At 38.0% G+C, this 20,956-nt stretch overlaps 1 protein-coding gene across 1 annotated transcript in view; it reads right to left on the bottom strand.

Annotated features, from left to right (window-relative positions):
- Mmp16 (matrix metallopeptidase 16) overlaps positions 1–20,956 on the bottom strand; it is a 243,198-nt gene that overhangs the window by 6,371 nt on the left and 215,871 nt on the right. Inside the window, exons 7-9 of the mRNA XM_036178331.1 lie at positions 20,706–20,844; positions 3,161–3,311; positions 562–677 (exon numbers count right to left, since the gene is read on the bottom strand). Coding sequence (XP_036034224.1) covers positions 562–677; positions 3,161–3,311; positions 20,706–20,844 — 406 coding nt within the window. The remainder of the gene's footprint in view (positions 1–561; positions 678–3,160; positions 3,312–20,705; positions 20,845–20,956) is intronic.

The following is a 20,956-nucleotide window of genomic DNA, read 5'->3' as shown; positions in this document are numbered from 1 at the left end:
TAGCAGAAAGTACCATTGGAATTGGCTGAACTCAGGACAGTCTTTGGGACAAATTCCTGTCCCACATATATTTGTTGTATTTTCAAGAATGTTAATAGATATTTATATCATGTCATTAAATAATATTCACTCCTCAATAGTGAAGTACTACTTATATTTTCTTCTAATAAATTTAAATATATATAAATAAATTAAATATAAAACTGTCCAGAGAGTAATATTAAGCATACATTCTTACAGAGAAGAAATATAAATAGGAATTACAAATATGAATATACATAATTAATAGTTCTAGCATGGTATTTTCTTTTTTTTTTTTTTTTTTTCCGAAACAGGGTTTCTCTGTGTAGCTTTGCACCTTTCCTGGATCTCACTCTGTAGACCAGGCTGGCCTCGAACTCACAAAGATCTGCCTGCTTCTGCCTCCTGAGTGCTGGGATTAAAGGCGTGTTCCACCACCACCCAGCCAAGCATGGTATTTTCAAATTATTTCATTTAACACACAGCAGTATGATAATAAAATAGGAAAGTTAGGAGCTAAGAAGTGCATGTGCTGTGTACCATTTTCTTTGTGGACGAAAGCTCCCTGAGGTGATTCAGGGATCCCCTTCCAGATGGTGATGGGTTTGGGATAGCCAGGGTCCATAGTTTTCATTTCTTCACTATATCTCCAATATCTAAAATTGGACAAACACAATACATGAATGCAAAACATCATTAAATGCTTGCTGTATGTCTAAACACCTATTACTGACTTAAAAAAACTGATTGAAATTATTGGAATGATAAATGACATAAAAATTATTCTCTGTCTTCTGCAATGTATTGTTATCTGTATCTTTCATGTGGTGAAATGAGTATTCAATCATTTAAAGTTAAAAATCATGTTAAATGCATAAAGATATCTAAGTAGACTTATAATTCATAAAGTTGCAACCAAAAATCATATATGTACCTACACATGCCCAGATAGACAAACATACATGTTGAATTTTGATGGTATTTGAAGATATAATACTGAAAACACAGACAAGCACTTACTTTGTTAACATTTGCATTTCAGATAGGTGGGTATATATACAACAAACCAAATCATCATTGGAGATAGAAAATGATAGGATCTAGTAACTAGTATGGGGGCAACAAGGCATAAAATGTTTAAAGAAAAGATAATACACTAGAAAGTAAATCCTTTGTGAAAAAATGATATTTGAGGTAAGAGATGAGAGTAATAGCAACAATGGGAGGAAGTTATGAGAGAGCAGCAGTGAGAGAACAGCAGTGAGGGAGCAGCAGTGAGAGAGCAGCAGTGAGGGAGCAGCAGTGAGGGAACAGCAGTGAGGGAGCAGCAGTGAGGGAGCAGCAGTGAGGGAGCAGCAGTGATGGAGCTGCAGTGAGGGAGCTGCAGTGAGGGAGCTGCAGTGAGGGAGCTGCAGTGAGGGAGCTGCAGTGATGGAGCAGCAGTGAGGGAGCTGCAGTGAGAGAACAGCAGTGAGGGAGCTGCAGTGAGGGAGCAGCACGAGGGATCAGCAGTGAGAGAACAGCAGTGAGGGAGCAGCACGAGGGATCAGCAGTGAGAGAGCAGCAGTGAGAGAGCAGCAGTGAGGGAGCAGCAGTGAGGGAGTAGCAGTGAGAGAACAGCAGTGAGGGAGCAGCAGTGAGAGAGCAGCAGTGAGGGAGCAGCAGTGATGGAGCAGCAGTGAGGGAGCTGCAGTGAGAGAACAGCAGTGAGAGAACAGCAGTGAGGGAGCAGCAGTGAGGGAGCAGCACGAGGGAGCAGCAGTGATGGAGCAGCAGTGAGGGAGCTGCAGTGAGAGAACAGCAGTGAGGGAGCTGCAGTGAGGGAGCAGCAGTGAGAGAGCAGCAGTGAGAGAACAGCAGTGAGGGAGCTGCAGTGAGGGAGGAGCAGTGAGAGAACAGCAGTGAGAGAGCAGCAGTGAGGGAGCTGCAGTGAGGGAGCAGCAGTGAGAGAACAGCAGTGAGGGAGCAGCAGTGAGAGAGCAGCAGTGAGGGAGCAGCAGTGAGGGAACAGCAGTGAGGGAGCAGCAGTGAGGGAGCAGCAGTGAGGGAGCAGCAGTGATGGAGCTGCAGTGAGGGAGCTGCAGTGAGGGAGCTGCAGTGAGGGAGCTGCAGTGAGGGAGCTGCAGTGATGGAGCAGCAGTGAGGGAGCTGCAGTGAGAGAACAGCAGTGAGGGAGCTGCAGTGAGGGAGCAGCAGTGAGAGAACAGCAGTGAGGGAGCTGCAGTGAGGGAGCAGCAGTGAGAGAACAGCAGTGAGGGAACAGCAGTGAGAGAGGCAGTGAGAGAGCAGCAGTGAGGGAGCAGCACGAGGGATCAGCAGTGAGAGAACAGCAGTGAGGGAGCAGCACGAGGGATCAGCAGTGAGAGAGCAGCAGTGAGAGAGCAGCAGTGAGGGAGCAGCAGTGAGGGAGTAGCAGTGAGAGAACAGCAGTGAGGGAGCAGCAGTGAGAGAGCAGCAGTGAGGGAGCAGCAGTGATGGAGCAGCAGTGAGGGAGCTGCAGTGAGAGAACAGCAGTGAGAGAACAGCAGTGAGGGAGCAGCAGTGAGGGAGCAGCACGAGGGAGCAGCAGTGATGGAGCAGCAGTGAGGGAGCTGCAGTGAGAGAACAGCAGTGAGGGAGCTGCAGTGAGGGAGCAGCAGTGAGAGAGCAGCAGTGAGAGAGCAGCAGTGAGGGAGCTGCAGTGAGGGAGCAGCAGTGAGAGAGCAGCAGTGAGAGAGCAGCAGTGAGGGAGCTGCAGTGAGGGAGCAGCAGTGAGAGAACAGCAGTGAGGGAGCTGCAGTGAGGGAGGAGCAGTGAGAGAACAGCAGTGAGAGAGCAGCAGTGAGAGAGGCAGTGAGAGAGCTGCAGTGAGGGAAGAGCAGTGAGAGAACAGCAGTGAGAGAGGCAGTGAGAGAGCAGCAGTGAGGGAGCAGCAGTGAGAGAACAGCAGTGAGAGAGCAGCAGTGAGAGAGCAGCAGTGAGAGAGGCAGTGAGAGAAGAGCAGTGAGGGAGCAGCAGTGAGAGTATACTAACTCTCATGTTTAGATACATACATATCATTATTTATAGTAATGTTTATTATTGAGTAGGAACCTTGACTTTTCAAATCATTAGGTAACTGTTAATGTATGTGTCTGTAGTGTGCCACATTCATACTGACCTGTCACCTTTGAAGAAATAGGTTTTGCCAACATCTTCCCACCAAATGGCAGAATCAATACCATGAGGGGGAATTCCATTCCCAAGTGTAATCAAGTCATGTGGATAACCTGGTTGAAGAGTTGTATCCTTGAACACCCAGTATTTGTTACCTGTATGAAATAAATGTAGGTATAGAATATATTAGTGAAACTTTAATTACATTGTAAAGCATAATCCATGCAAGTTACTATGCAAGACATCTTGGAAATTAGTCGTAGTCACACCCAGAATATTGGCATTCTTACTCAAACATCAATGTCACTTTCAAAAAAGATATAATGAATAAGTACCTAAACAGTCTAAATATATCAGCTAATCTAAATGTAAAGTAGTACAACTACTTAATAATAAAAGTTTGTGGGGGACTGGAGAGATGGCTCAGAGGTTAAGAGCACCACCTGTTTTTCCAGAGGTCCTGAGTTCAATTCCCAGCACCCACATGGTGGCTCAAAACCATCTGTAATGAGATCTGGCACCCTCTTCTCTATACATAATAAACAAATAAATCTTAATAAAAATGTGAGTAAATTCAAAACTTAAATCTACATTTTAGCCATAAAGAAAAATTCTAAGTCAGGGATTCTTCCCTGGGTTATCAAAGGACCAACATCTATGATGTGCTAGCTCCTTCCTGTTGTTTGTACATACTATATGCCTAACTGATTGTTTGATGATACATCCACTCTTTGTGAACATTTCCAATTGGTTGATTCTTTCCTTTTATTATGTAAGTATTTACAAGTTGCTTCAGTCTAATGAAGTCTTCCAGTTTTGTTTCTGTGCTTATTTGAACTATAAAACTTATAAAGCTACCTAAAAGGAGGGAAATTTTAATCCTTAAATGATAATGCCCTAAGGCCCTGAAACTACAAACCCACTTTTAAATGCTTTCCTTTATAAGATTTCCATTGGTCATGGGGTCTCTTCCTAACAATAGAACATAACTATATATTTAATCTTATCTATAGATTCAGTTTACCACTTAAAGTAGCTTTTTCCCTAAGCAATTAGGAAGCCATTTTTTGTTCTCCTTTCCTCTCTAGCTGTTGGTTGCTGAACTTGATTTATTTTGTATTCATCAGTGCATTAATAGTGATGTTTCTTTCTTTCTTCTTGCTGTAATTCTGACTTGTGCTTTCAACACCAAATTCTCAGTTTGCCATTATGAAGGTTTTGGTGTCTCTGGGAGGTAGGGCCTGCTTGGCTGAAATAGGTCACCAGGGACAACCCTGCTCTGTTGCCTGCCCATTAAGGTATGAACAGCACTGCCACACAGTCATAGCTATTCCGCTTGACTTCCCACTTGGATGGATTGAAATCCCACTGAAACCATAGCAGAAGTCAACTTCTTCCTTTAAGTTGTCTATTAGACATTCTGTCACAGTGGAAGGGAAAATGCCTAATACAGATCACAAAATCAGTTCTGAGAGAGGAGGTAAGGAATGACTATGCTGTTCACTTTTACTAATACTAAGACTCTGGCAATGAAGTCTGTAATTATCCATTGCCTCAAAGAACTTCCTCATGCTTACCCTTCTGATGAACAATTTTATTACCCAACAACCTCTTCCAAGCCACTCCCTCTGGAGGTTGACATTCAGAAATGAGTGAGCTTATGTCCTTACTAAGAGATGTTATGCTTTACTTTTTTTATAAAAATTTAATCTTTCCCTCAGACAAGGGTTATAATTTATTGGAAAATTCATGCTGCATTTATATATGTTAAAAATTAAGACAATGTGCTTCCCTAAAAACAATACAACACCAAAGCAGATGGAACCAAACTCTAGTTTGTAATCATTGGTAATCTCATTTATTTTTAAACCTTCCACTAACATCGCACATCATTTAAATTAAAATACTAATTACTGAGGGCATCAAGTTTGGATGCTAAAGAAAGTCTGACCACCATCATTATCTGTTGTGTTAATAAGAAGAGGTTAGTGAAAAATAAATGTAAATATATATAGTTGCAGTGACTAAAAAGCTAATGAACACTAACCATAAATACATTCAAGTCCCAGGAAAAATTAATTTATCTCAAATCCAGAGAAAATACTTCATTATAAAACAACATGCCAACATTTAAAGAACGACGAAATACCTATACAGAGAACATCAGGAAGAGCCATTCAAGCAAGGGGAGTTTGGTGTCAATGAACTGAAAGATCATTGGCATACAATGAGCAAGGAAACAGTGAAAATCAATATAATGGGCTCCACCCTATTTTTATTGCATTAGTAAAGACTTCAATGTGATCAAGTTAGGGAAGGGACATGATCAAATTTAATTCTGAAAAGATTATTTGGGGTCTTTTGAAAATAATGTAACAGAAATGAGAAGAAAACAGAAATAAGAAGACCAGTATTTTGTGATAATTATTTCATTAAATGAATACATTTAATAACCAACTTCATATATTTTCTGTTGTAGGCACTAGAGTGAAAGAAGTGAATAAGGACATGTCATATCTCATAAGCCTGATGACAGTCTAGTGAATGGATGATGGAAAACTAACCTTAAGACAAGTAAAGTTACAAATAAACACAACTTTGAAGAGAAAAGTGCTTATTTTGAATAAAAGTCCATTAATGAGATGGAGAAAGAGCAGAAACAATCTTGCATTGAATATAGAAAAGATACCCAGTTAGTCTTTGGTATGTGTGTGTACAGATGTGTGATGGGGTATCATTTGCAGGCATGTGCACATGGACATGCATGTGGAGGCCAGAGGCCAACCTCATCTGTCATTCCTTAGGAGTTGTGTACTTTGTTTTATGAAATAGTGGCCTGGAGCTTTGCAAAGTAGGCTAAGCTGACTAGATAGTGAGTCCCCAGGATCTATTTGTCTCCACCTTCACCATACTGCAGTTATAACTCATAACACAACCTCTATTCAATCTTTATATATATATATACTCAAAGACACCAGAATAGTGAGGGTTGTTTGACACCAAAGAAATATTGAAAGCAAGTGGTGTAATGGGGGAAATATTGTATGTTAAGAAAAAAAGCAGTTGCAGCTCATATAGTAAGGCTATATGTGAGGACAGGGAGTTCTATCAGAGTTTGAACTATATTTCAAAAGACAAAGGAAGTCATCAGACAATTATATAAAATGGTTTTGTGATGGTTTGAACTAAACTGAAAGAAATAGAAGTGGGAAGAAGAAAATTCACTCAATCTATTCCGAATTGGAATTGATGGGCATCTCTGGCTGACTGGTAATGAACATGGGTAATATCAGAGATTGTTCTCAGGTTATGCTCCATGTGGGTAGACAAGAGAGACAGAGTATTACTGAATAAGATAAACCATAGTAGAGATGGGTTAGAAGCTGCCGATTCAAATCAAGAGTGTAAGATATTAGTGATATCTCTATAAGAAAACTGGTAGAGCTAACTTTATGTGTCAGTATAATTATAGCTATAAGCATAAAATGGCATTTGCCAGTTTAGGATTCTATGACATTATCTGGGGAAGAGTAAATAGCAGTTACAGAAAAGTCATAACCAGGCATCTAAGAGAAAGGCCTTCTTAAAAGGACCAAATAGAGAACTAGAGAAAAGAAGGCAAGAGGAAGAATACGCAGAGGTGATGACTAACATAATAGAGATGTTCAGAAATGGAGAGCTAGACAGAGAAAGAGGGGCACAAATGAACAAGCTGGTTCTCTTCAGTGCCAATGACAATAGCTCTGGAAAACCAAATAGTATATGCTATTGTGATTTTTTTTCTTCACAGTTAACTTGTAAGTGAAAGACTTACATCACCGAGACCTGTGTCCTACTTTCATTTACTTTTTGTGATCAAATATCCTGACAAAAAGCAACTCAGGGGAGAAATGGTTTATTTCAGCTCATAGTTCCATTGTTACAGGAAGGTAGCAAGAACATGAAACAGCTAGTCATACCACATCCACAATCAAAACATGAAACGTCTATTCACACCACAGCTGCAATCAAAACATGAAACAGCTAGTCATACCATACCACATCCGCAATCAAAACATGAAACAGCTAGTCACACCACATCCACAATCAAAACATGAAACAGCTAGTCACACCACATCCACAATCAAAACATGAAACAGCTAGTCACAACACATCCATAATCAAAACATGAAACAGCTAGTCACACCACATCCACAATCAAAACATGAAACAGCTAGTCACACCACATCCACAATCAAAACATGAAACAGCTAGTCACACCACATCTGCAATCAAGAGCAGAGGGAGGAATGAATGAATGCCTGTTCTCAATACTTATGTAGTCCTAAATCAAAAACCAGAAACTAGTGCTGCCCAAAGAGGCATGGGAATTCTCACATTGAATAACAAGCAATCTAGACATCTTCCCAGAGGCATACCTTTAAGGCAATCTGATCTAGCCAATCTCTCATTGAATCTCTCTTCCCAGGGGATTCCAGGTTGGGTCAATTTGGAAATTAAGATTAACCATCACAACCTATCTTCTTCTTAATCTTATTCAGACAGGTGTCATAAAACTTATTCAGTTGATCACATCATAAATCATGTGCATTATCTTTTCCTATTGAATGTATCATTACAGTCAACTGATTTTTCTGTCACTAGAACTTGTCCCTTGAAGGCCATTCTAATTGTCAGTAATACAAAGTCTTTCTTTTGTTTCTTTTAAGCAAGTACTCTATAAATTTTTCTCCATATGATCTCTCTATATTAAAACAAGGAGGAAGAGGAGGAGGAGGAGGAGGAAGAGGAGGAGGAGAAGGAGGAAGAGGCAGGGATGGAGTAACACAACTGAATGGAAGAGAAAAGAGGAACAGTGTAAATCAGAGCTGGGTTGTGAATGAATGAGACACCAACCAGGTGCTCTCTAGAGAGATGGCAAATATGTGCAGTTTCTGTGTTGTGAGTTAACACATGTCTTCTCCCTCTTAAGCTTAATTAATGCATTTGAGCTTTTCTTTTATGCTGGAGACCAACTCCCACATTTTTATGACAGGGAACTCTTGAGGAGAGCGGGATAAGAGATTGAGGTAAAGACAGAGGTAGAAAGATAGAGGGGAGAGAAACAAACACAGGATAGCATCGGGAGGGTCTGGATGGTTATCAACTAGCCTCTTCTATCTCTTCTAAAGGGCTATTTAGAGGAATGCCAAGTGGGTGAAGCAAAGCCCTCCCTCTAGCTCAGCCAAGTGTAGACACTTCCAATCACCTAGTAAGCATGCACTGGTCAAGAAATCCTCTAATGCAGCCCTGCTGGATAAAGCAAGCTCAGATCTCACTAGGAAACCTGTGTGGTTTCAACTGAATGAGACAACTCTTTATGAACTTTGTGCATTTACATTCTATATAAAGTATGACATGCATATGAGCCTCCAAATCTTTGAATCAGGGTCCCAGCTTTTAGCCAACATTCCATGCTGTCTTCTAGCCAGGTTGCTTACTGATTTGATGACAACTTTGTAGCTCATTCTACTTCAAATCTCTTTCCTTACGCCTCTAACGTGTCTTCCTTCTGTTCATTTGTCTCAAGGAAATTAGAAAAATTCTTCTAAAGTTTGTGCCCTACTTTTGTGTCTTTAAAATTTTTAAGTGGTTATTTAAAATCATTCACAAGGTAAAATTCTATGCATATATGTGTCATTGCAAGGCTCCTTTCAACATCGTTTTCATCTTCAACCTCATCTTCACTCAATATATTCCCCATTCAGAAAAAGTGAGATAATCACTTCAGTATTTACTTTGGGTTATTTTTGTGGGAGCACCCTTCCTACATAGCATGGTTCTATTATATTGCCAGAATTTCTAGGCTTTATCATTATCAAGTTACTTAGTGGTTTGCAAGCTGCCAGCCACTCTAAGTGTGAGAAACCAAGAGAAACAGAACAGTAATGCACTGGTTTCCCTCAGTGCCTCATATAACAACACCTGACACTTTTTAAAAGTGATTAAAAATGGCTAACATTGCAAAGAATGTGCTGAAGATTAAATGAACAATCAAATGCAGGACTGAAGAGCTAACAAAAGAATGATAGAGAGCCTAAATGCTATGGTTGCTATTAGCTTTGAATCTTGCTAGCAAAACTGGAAGAGGAATTTTATAACAAATAGCATGTGTGAGCAAACAGCCATAGCTCACTACTGTGTTGAAAACAACAACAACAACAAACTATGTATACATTATATTTAATACTGTGTTTGAAAATGCCATCATATAATACATATTTTCCCCATGTTCTTTTTAAAGCTGGAAATTTTAAAGTAAAAGCCTCGCCCAATGTCCAGGTCAAACATTTGACAGAGTAACAAGGTAAAAATCCAAAGAACTGCTTCACAGCACAAGTCTACTTTAGTGCCCATCTCTTTCATCATTCAAAGAGAACAAGTTAAAACAATAGAGGAAAACTTCTAAAAGGACCATCCTACTGACCTATGCTCAGCACCTCCTGCATTCTTTTGTTTCATCTTATTCCTAATTAGAAAAGGACATGTGGATGCAATGCCCTCCATGTCAGCTACTGAGAGTAAGTCTTTGGTCAACTCAGCTCTACTGTGGCTTTCCAATAGGAACATTCTATACTATATGTACCTTGGCAATCTTGAACTTTATTACTTTCAGGACAATTTCTTCACACTTTTCCCATGTTCACAGTGGATAAATACATAGAATGAGGTGTTCACAGATATTTTCTTTACATGTTGGTTATATGTCTCAAGAGAGAATAACTTATAAGAAAACAGAGTTGATGATTTCATTTAAAATTTCTATTAGTCTCCTAAAATCTTGCCTTCTATTTTGTGATTGCATGTGATGCATATATTTGTATGTACATAATGTGTGTGCATGCATGTATTCATGTTTGTTCAAGTATGTGATTGTGGGGTCCACATGTCATGGCCTGTGTGGACAGGTCATCAGACAACCTCAGGTGTTGGCCCCACCTTTCACCTTGTTTGAGAAAGTCTCTTGTTTGTCTTTGTGTATTCTCAGCTAGCCTGTGAGATCCTCAGGTTTTCCTGATCTCCTTTCTCATCTCTGCATTGGAGAATTTAGAGTACAGCCTGCTTACAACATCAGGCTTTACATGGATTCTAAGGATTAAAATTCGGGTCCTCACACTGTGGGCTTCTGAGGCTGGGGAAGATAGATCAGTGAGCAGTCTTTCTTTCTTCCTTCCTTCCTTCCTTCCTTCCTTCCTTCCTCCCTCCCTCCCTCCCTCTCCCCTCTTTCTTTCTTTCTTTCTTTCTTTCTTTCTTTCTTTCTTTCTTTCTTTCTTTTCTTTTCTTTTCTTTTCTTTTTTTTCCCCCAAGACAGGATTTCTCTGTGTAGCTTTGGAGCCTGTCCTGGGCATCACTCTATAGCTCAGGCTGACCTGGAGATAAAACTGCCTCTGCCTCAGGAGTGCTGGGATTAAAGGCGTGTGCCACCACCACCTGGCGCAATGTTTCTTAAAAACTGTATGAAGGAACTGCTTTTCTATTGGTCCAATATTTTCCATCTATACAAAATGGAATGAACTTTGAATGAACAACACATTATATAGAGAATCATCACTCCCATTTTTCATGTTGGGAAAGAACAAACAAGACTTTTTAAATGCACATAAATGTCCTTGGAAAGAACAAAGTAAAACAAAAACCTTAACAGCATTTGCTATTAGTTTACAGGAGAGAATCCCAGGAGTTATATATCAGAAACATTCTGGGGAACCATGACGTTGCCTGATGTGTATTGTGATCTAGATTTCAAGTAAATATCAATTGATAATGAGTGCCAGTACTTAAACTTTCTGTGTGTTTATTAAGGATATACAACATAGTTCCTTCCACATCTTAATGAGTCATGATTTTCACATGACAGAACTTAGGTGACCTGGTCTATTCTTTAGTTTGATTTCAATTAAACCTACTTTCTTTTATATATAAGAGTAGCTCTTTGCTTATGTTATCATCAGGGTGCCTGACTTTCGAAGACACTATGGCCTGTGATTCAGAATGAAAGTTTTTGCCAGATTTAAAATGACATTGGCAAGTTCTGATAGAAGGGGAAAAACTGATCTTACTGACACTGTATTGGAGGAATGCATATGAGAATATTAATAAGTCAGACCAGAGGCAGAGAGGTATGGTAAATAGAAAGAATAACCAGAAATAATGGGAGAGAAGGCCTCATAGATTACAAGCCTCAGGGCATTGCATGGGAATCATCGTGCCCATCCAGTAGCCATCTACTGGTGCAGCAGGTGCAGATTTGCTGTGGAAACAACACACCAGGTCTAACCTTTGTGACGAGTATAGACAACATACACGCATGCAATAATAACTACCAATTGAGAGCACTTGGGGGCATGCAGCAGGTTTGAGGGAAAGTAGCTGTGAGGAGCTGTTGGGAGGAAAGGGAAGGGGTAGTAATGTAATTCTATTTTACTTGACAACATATTTAAAAACAAGACCAAATCTAAAAGACACAAATAAAAATGAATCATAGGATCCATTAAAAAGAAAGAAGACAGGATGTAGTCTCTTTGCAGAGAGATAAGAATACAAATTGAGGCATGTCTGATTTTCATAACATAAAAATCTTAGAGCCAGACATAGTCATATGCACCTTTAGTTGCAGCACTCAAGAGGCAGAGACAGAAAGATTTCTGTGAGTTCGAAGTCAGCCTGGTCTATCTAGTGAGTTCTAAGACAGCTGAGGTTACTGAGTGAAAGACTGGTTTTAAAAATTAAAAAGTAAAACACACAAGACATTCCACATTTGTGTAGCCCTCAATAAATATTATTCATCATTATTTATTAAGTGAATTACTATTCAATATCTGTATATTCATTGAGAAAACTTAAAGAGGTTGAAAATAATGTCAAGAGGATTTTTTTCTTCTTCTTTTTTTTTAGGTTGTTATAGGCTTGGTTAGTGGAGCATTTAGCAGGTTTGAAGTTAAGACAATGTGGAGGATGACACATACAAGCTGTGAGATCATGGGTAAGTCACTATGTGGAAGACTACCTTTCCTGACTTGTCTAACATAAACTGGCACTTCTCATTCAGAGTTTTGTAAATAATTGGGTTTTGAATGCATATACAATGTCGCCCAATTTGCTTACTATTTAATCTATATATTTATTGATCTTTCTCTTTCTCCCTCCCTCTCTCTCTACATATATATACATATATATTCAACAGTAAATCAGCATATCTATGTTATTGCTTATTATTTAGGATATGGTTTAATTTCTCTCATCTGTATATCAGGAGTTGAAAAGTCTGAAAGTCAACAAACTTCTTTGAAGGACTTATTTTTGTGTATTCTACAATATTATCCCGTAAGCAGAGAGTTTTGAATTCTAGGCCAATGTGTTAGTCACTGGAGTGTGAAGCTCAGATCTCCCTTTGGGAGAACATTTCCTATGAGATGAGTATTTTCCTTTGAGAAGTTTAATACCTTTTCTGACCATCCTTCTGACTTCCTAACCCAGTGTTGCTCCTAGGAAATATAAATAAAAGGATGCAATAAAAGTTTTTGAAAGTGAGGAAAACTTTTAGACATGCAGGCAATATTGATGTCAGAAAACTACAGTTTGAATTATAATTAAAAATAACAATAATATAAAAATTAAAAATTTTAAATATTCATAAGGTTAAATATCATTGGAAAGTTTCAGTTATCAACAATAAAATTTTATTATAGAAGTAAGTTTTCATGGGCAAGGCCAATAAAGCAAGGAGATTTAAAACATTAATACAGCATGTGTCATATTTTAGATTAAGGCCAGAAAGTTACTGATATGAATTTTTATTATAGTCTTCCATTTAAATGAAATTTTTGTTACAAAATAAAAAAAAACTAGACTTCAATCAATATTCATAATTAATGATATTCATATGCTTGGCATCTATTTTTGCATGTAGAAAGATTCCTGAAAACCTAGTGTAACTCTTGTTTCAATGTCTCCCATAGACAAATAAACTGTGATCACAGGCAGCTACTTACTTACAGTAGATTTCCTTTACTCATTGTATTGTGGGAAGAAACAAGTTTCTTTGATCTCAAATGAGTTTCATTAGAACTTCTAAAATTCCCAAGAACAATGATTTGTGAGCAGCATATAAAAGTGCTGGCTCATTTGAAATATAGTAAAAAGGCAAGGAACAAAAACTAATCTGAAATAAGCAAGTTTTGGCCATTTTCTGGTTTGTTCTCTTTTTAGAAGATTCAAATTCTTCTCATTTTCTACACATCTTTTAAATAATTTTCTTCTCAAATATTATGAGCCTCTGTCTTCAAATAAATATTCTTGTTTATATCTATAGGTGATATTTTTTTGTTTGTTTTTTGCCTCTGGAAATGAAACTGTCAAATGTGATAAGAAATACAGCCTAAAGTTATAAAGTGATAGCAAAAATAGAAATTTCAGACAAATTTTAAAATGCTTGATTTTTGACAATGGATTGTTTTTTATTTTAAAATTTAATTTCTTCTTGAGGGATATTTTATCAGTTCTATTTTCTACACAGATTATTTTTAATATTATAATCTCATAACCATTCACTCAACCTGCCTTGTTATTGAAAGTATACATCTGTCATGACTGTGGTTTTTCTTTCTTACAGGCAAATTTACTACACACTTGATGGCACATTCAATTTCTTATTATTTCAGACTAAAGAAGCCATCTTAGAAACCCAATAAAGGAGAAGCACTCCATATTAGCTGCTAAATGTAAGGTAGAGGAATAAGGGGAAGAAGTTAATCTAGATCCCATAAGCATAAATGTAACCCAATCATTGCACATACAACAAATGCCTGTTGAGAACAATCTGTTTTATATCCACCCTCCCAATCAGCTCACACTCCCTTCTACATAGTTGTGCTGTGGAACATTTCTGCAAGTTAAGTAATACATTATGTAATGACTTCCTTTTATTTATTTATTTTTTTAATTTTTAGTTATGTATGAATGTGTGTAGTTCTGTGAACATGAATGTTGGTATGGTGGGAGTTATCTGCATACAGGTGAGGTACTGTGAGTTACTCGTTATCAGCACTAGGAACTAACCTCTGGTCCTCTGCAAGAAGCAAGCACTCTTTACCACTGAGCTGTCTCCCTACCCTCTGAAAGGACTTCGTGTTTTATAAAAGAAAGAACTGTATATCTTATACATATAGTGGATTTTAAATATCATTAAAAATGTTTGTCAACTTCTGTGTTCCTTCATTTAAAAAAATCTTAAGGGTTCTTATGAGGAACATATAATTTAATAGAAAAACATTTTAAAAATAGCAAAACTAATCTAGGGAACTTAGTAAAAATAGAAAAGCAGTAACAATTAAATATAACATGGTGAGATTATACAAAAGTGTGGCTGCTGACATATTTCAAAATGATTACCAGTGCAGATGCTTATTAGAAAACACATTAAAATCATTTCAAGATAGAAATATATAACATTAAATTAAGATTATACATGTTCAATATAGCTTTGGTAAATGAGTTACTTCTCTATTAACACTTAATTTACTAGTGCAGATGCTTATTAGAAAACACATTAAAATCATTTCAAGATAGTAATATATAACATTAAATTAAGATTATACATTTTCAATATAGCTTATTAGCTATATTAACACTTAATCCCTCATTCTAAAAAGAGTCTTTTTTTTTTTTTTTTTTGATTTTTCAAGACAGGGTTTCTCTGTGTAGCTTGGAGCCTTTTCCTGGAACTCACTTGGTAGTCCAGGCTGGCCTCAAACTCACAGAGATCTGCCTGCCTCTGCCTCCCCAGTGCTGGGATTAAAGGCGTGCGCCACCACCGCCCGGCCTAAAAAGAATCTTAATACTAGGACATAAGCCAACACAGAAGGCTGCCAGAAAGAGGAAACTCTGCAGTGAGGCACCCCTACTTGATTGTCATACCTCCTTATCCAGTAGTGAAATATAATGAGAAGTGTATTATGTGGGGGTTTACATTTAACATGCTCGAGAATAATAAAGGAATTAATTCTAATACCTATGGCCCAGCATATATAAATTTGTGGAATACATAAACTGATAGGTTTCTTTCTTTACATAATAGCTTTGTTTGGTGTAAATATCACAGCATAATAAATAACAAGTAATATGTATTTAAAGCATATCATTTATAAAATGTTCATATATATAAACAATAAACACATATAGCTGCACTTGTCACTATCAAGTAACTAAAAGAATGATCAGATGATCAGTTGTCCCTCCTGGATTCCTACAGGCTTGCCTGTATTCCTTCCCACTTCCCCAACTTTCATGTGTATATTAATCTTGGTGAAACTTTTGTCCACATTCTATTAGTTTTTATTGACCTTTATAAAATTAAGTTTTCAAAAATTCTTTGTATATTCTGGGGACACACAAGAAATGTTGTTCTCTTTCCTACTTTAAAGTATCTTTAGAAGAAAAAAAGGAAAACCTTTGTGGATTGTGATTTAGTCCTGTCTAATTTCTAACTAAAGTCACAGATATCTGCAATATTTGTCTAGAACATTCAGAGAGTCAACTGCTTTCAGAATTGGGCTGAGGCCATTGTGAACTCATTTTTATATATGGTGCAAGGTACATATTAGAGTTTATTGATTTTGTGCATAGCTGGCCAATAGTTTAGGCAGTGTTTGTTGGAAGGCCCATTGTTTTACCCTACTGAAATTTTTCTTTACCTTTCAAAGAAATCTCTGAAGGAAAGATTATTTTTAGATGTATATTTGAGTCTATTTCTGAACTAGCTGTTTTCTTCCACTGCTATCTAATTTCCTTTCCTCGTGCCAATGCCTTACTGTCTTCAACAGTAGTTAAGACTCAAACTGATGTAACAATCTCAGAGACTCTTTGTATAATGAGTCTTTTGTGTATGGATTTCAGAGTTAGCTCAACTACTACTACATATACTACAATGAGCCTGTAAAAGTTTTGAGTGGAACAGCAATGAAACTATGGACAAGTATAATTAGATTTTACATTGCCACAGTATTGATTGTCTCACTCATCAATAAAACATACTTTACCTAAAATTTCTTTACTTCTGTTTAGTGGAGTTTTGTAATGTATAAGTGCTCATATTGCTTTGTAGCTGGACCCAGAAATATTTAACCTTTTAAATGATACAGTCTTTAAATTTTTTTCTTTACTAACATGTAGTAGAAAACAATTACCACAGACTTTTTTAACTGAGGCACTGACTGCCTTTCCTGTGAAACACATTTGCAAAGATATTTGCATACTAGATCTTCTTCTGTCATTGTGCAGCAATTCCTTTTCTAGTAAAGATGTTTATTTACTGTCCAGTATAGTAAAGGAAATGTTTACCTATTATAGGATGTAGATATTATGACTTGCTATATTTTATGTTCCATATTTTTGTACCTGTAACTATTCTTGGTCTTTATTTCAGATCAATTTCATTGTAATGATCGACTACTTCATGTCTTACCTTAAATATTTGTTAGGCATGAATAGTGCAGTGATATTCTTAAGCAGTTAACTCCCGCTCCCCAAGGCACACACTAGGCAATTATTGGCCAACTTCTTGAATATGAATATGTGGCTGGAAGCAGAAGGTACTGTCAGCCTCAGTGATTGCCACCTTTTTAAAATTTGTACTGACATTTAATTAGCACTCAGAGGCATTATTTTATTCAAATGTTTATTAAGTAGTGACCATGCAACAAGTACTGTTTCATGAACTGAAAATACAGGGATGATAAAATATAAACAAGATCCAGCCTCATGAAATTTACATTTGAAAGTTTTAGGTTTTTAGGTAATTTAAAATTCTCTGCAAGTGTTGCAAATGTGTTGCCCAGAAAGTAGGTATATTTAATTATCACTGTGTCACATTACAGCTTCCTCATTGAGATTTTGTTTTATTGTTTGTTTGGTTTGGTTTGTTTGTTTTGCTTTTAATTTTTATTTTATTGACTTTTTTTTGCCTGGGGTGCATGTGGGGGGGGGGGTGGGTGGGTTGGAAATTGCAAAGGCAGAGGGTGGTTTCAAAGGGACAGGGAGCTGAATGGAGTCCGGATGCATGATGTGACATCCACAAAGAATCGATAAAAAGTTAAAAAAAAAAATGTTAGTTGAAGGGTAGTCTGAGGGCATACTTTTTACATTAAAGGCGAAAGGAAAGGGGTGAACCTTTCCACAAAAAAGTGAATCAAAGTGAAACAATGCTGAGGCAGTGAAGGGTTCTCACTCCACTGTTAGGACTTTAGCTTCCCCTCAGGCAGTTTAGACAAAGGGCCTTCTCAGAACTGCCTAAGGCTATCTAGGGTCACCTTCCCAAACTCAATGTTGTAATTGTTTTGAACTTGATCATTATCACAAGCTATACTTTGTTGCTGAGAATAATTACTTGCTTGGTAAAGACAAGGACAAGGAAGAGTGCAGAAGAGGAGAATTTCCTTCTAGGAACTCTGCCTCCTACATCACAACCTTCAGATACTGTTTGGGTCATCTTCAAAGCCATTGAGAATTTCAACTTCTCCCATTTCCCTGATAACACTAAAAAAACAAATATTACCTTTTCAATTCCTTAGGCTTCAAACATGCCAAATGACAAGTTAGAGCTATCAGGGACACATTGAGGCACTTTAAGAATGGAACCTACTAGAGCACTGTATAATATTGTCTGCTCTCCTAAGAGTTAATCTAGGTCGACCCGTCAATCACCTGGCCGAGATGCCAACTTTCAGGAAGGATGATTCATCTAAAATCACGCTAGGAGATGAAGGAATAAGTATCCAGTTAGTGAGATAGTGTACTTATTGATAGAGATTACATGTCCACAAGGTTGGGCTTGCCTGGTGGACCGCCTAACTATTTCCGGTTCAGAATAGCCGTCTCCGGGTTAGACATCTCGCGGGACAGGGACTCTTTGGCTTTATGTGATTGCATAAAGCCTGCGTGCAGCCATGTAATCTACACGCATGCGTGGAGTACCCACAGGAGTCCCTGTACGCATGTGCGACCCAACCTTTAAAAAGCCGGTGCCATCTTGCATGAATCTCTCTCAGTCTCTCTCTCCCCTTATCTCCTCACCCACATGTGTTTCACACAGGCCTGTCACCTCTATCCTCTTTAATAAAACTCTTCTGTGGTCTTGTCGTGTTCGGGACGTGTTCCTAGCGCCAAAATAAATACTAACACTTATTCTTTCAGGAACTCCTTCCCATGCAGTCATTGGTAGAGAGAGATTTCATAGACAGAACTGTGGTGTGTCTGCTTTCCTGAGTTACTCAGAAAAATATAACTTATCCTTTACAAAGTTTCTCCTTTTCTTTTTGATACTGGCCAAAGCTTGAACAGGCTTTCCCAGACACTCTGTGATAGGAAATCACAACATGTCCACATGGTTGGGCTTGCCCTACAGACCACCTAGTTATTTCTGGTTCAAAATAGCCATTTCCAGGTCAAAGTATCTCGTGTGACTAGGACTCCGTGGCTTTGCATGGCTGCACGTGTGGCCATGTAATCTACAATGTAAGCCACATACAGTCCTGTATGCATGTGCAGCCCACTCTTTAAAAAGCCGGCACCATTTTGCAGAGGTCTCTTCTCTCTTCTCTCTTGTCTCCTCTTCTTCTCCTCTCTTCCTTTTCTCTTGACCATGTGGCCTGTCACATCTGCCTCTTCCTATCCTATAGTAATAAACAGCTCTTCTGTGGATTTGTCGTGTTCGGGACGTGCTCCTCGCAGGCTAAGAGCGCCAAAATAACTAACACTCCGGGTTTTCTTACTCTTTTTGTCTAAAACTACCTCAATCATTCTGCTCTGTCACTGTTTTTCTGACGTGTGGCTTCTCATCAACCTCCACTGCTTTGCTTTTCTCTCAATGTCTAATAGAATTATGCTTAAGCTTCCTTCTTAGTCTCTTTCTAAGTTATTTTATTCACAAGACTTAGAATCCAACTAGGAAGCCCAATTTGCCTGGTAACAGTGATGTGCGTACTTTGTTTACAGTGGTATATTACTTACATATTTCAGTTACACCTGCTATAAGATAGCAGGAATGCAATAATATTAATAATAATCATAGTAGCGCAGCAGCAATAACTGGCATTCACTGACAGCATACATGTGCCAAGTACTTCATTTGGGTAATAATTTAGTAATCCTAATAATCACGAGGTAGAGAATAGTATGGATCATAGTTCCTGATAAGTAAGCTGGGGCAAGGAATGTCACCCAGTTCATGAAGTTAATAGAAGTTTATAAAGAACAACATATGACCAGACTCCCACCCCCACGTGATGTATAACTTATGTACCACTGTTTCTATTTTAATCAAGAGATGATCTGCAAAGAAAAAGCAGGCACTCCTCTATTATAGCTTAAAACACACATATTGCCACCTAACTGTTTTCACTACACTCATCATTACATTAAAGTCTAATTCAACCCTGAAAATAATTGCATCTTTGTCTCCTTAAGAACCTCTTCTTTTCCCTCTCAAACTGTGTGCTTTTTTTTAGCTTACTTTCAGCCTTCATAGACCCATGCATCACATACCTATTATGATTCTTCCACAGTCCAAGGCTCAGCTTCAGTTCACATGGGTCCTCACAAATCCCTCAATTCTCCAGCAGTCTGTCTTATCTCTGTGCTCCTGACCCCCACTTAAAGTTATCCATTCTCAAGTTTTAAGGATAGAGGAACAGCTCTCTTTTCAAGGTAATCTACTTTTGCATGCTAGGTACTTGGCAGCATTTATGAGATAAACACTCTCCACTGAGATAAATAATAATTAAGTCAATATCAGAATACTGATCATTGGGTGAATTTTCTAGTCACAACCTTCTGTCATTCTTATGGTTAATTTCTTAGTTTGTTAGAAGTTATTTACATAAACACAGTAAAACTTCAAAGATTATATACTCTGAGTTATGAAATACACTTCACCAGAAAAAGCAGTAAGCAACTCCAAATATTACAGAAATGAGCAAACAGATGAGGAGAAGCTATTTATTTTATTTCCTTACCCTCTCCCTCCCTCCTGCCTCCCTCTCTCCCTCCCTCCCTTCCATCTATCTTTCCTTTCTTTCCACTTTCCTCCCTTCCTTCCTTTGTTTGACAAGGTCTTCTTATGATTCTCAGGATACACTAGTCTCAAACTACTGTGTTCCAGCCATTTTCCTGCTTCAACCTTAGGCTCCTAAGTAGCTGAAGTTGGAGGTATGTAATGGTCCTACCTTAGTCCTTAGTTTTATTTTGTGATGTATATAATCTAAACATAAAATTTCTACAGAGAGGGTTGTCATCCAATTTTGACTTGCACATAAGCATAATACAAATGAAAGTATAAATTACACAATTAAACATTATACTTAATTTCACATATATTTTTTGTTCTATATACACTGCATTCATGAAATCCACTATACAATCTTAATGACCTTTATTTATTCACTTTCCTTTACTTTACAGGGTTCTGAACAAGCTGATCAATATACCACAAAACCAGTCTGAGAAAACATGCTTACCTTTAAAAAAGACAAAATTTCCATCACTGTTTTCATAAACTGCGTCAATACTGGGAGGTAAGCCCCGCCAGAAGTAAGTAATTTGCATGGGGTATCCATCCATCACCCTGTTGTTTCTCACTCGCCAAAACCACTGGTCCTGCAAAAGCAAGCAAAAGGAATGTTCAGCATTTCTTCAGGCCTGGCAGCACTGTAGAGACAATTGTGCACTGGACAGTTTTAAAGCTGATCTAGGATTCTTATTTTCTTTC

Source organism: Onychomys torridus, chromosome 2 (genome assembly GCF_903995425.1).
Source record: "Onychomys torridus chromosome 2, mOncTor1.1, whole genome shotgun sequence".
In the NCBI taxonomy this organism is placed as follows: domain Eukaryota; kingdom Metazoa; phylum Chordata; class Mammalia; order Rodentia; family Cricetidae; genus Onychomys; species Onychomys torridus.
This window is presented reverse-complemented; position numbering and strand designations above follow the sequence as displayed.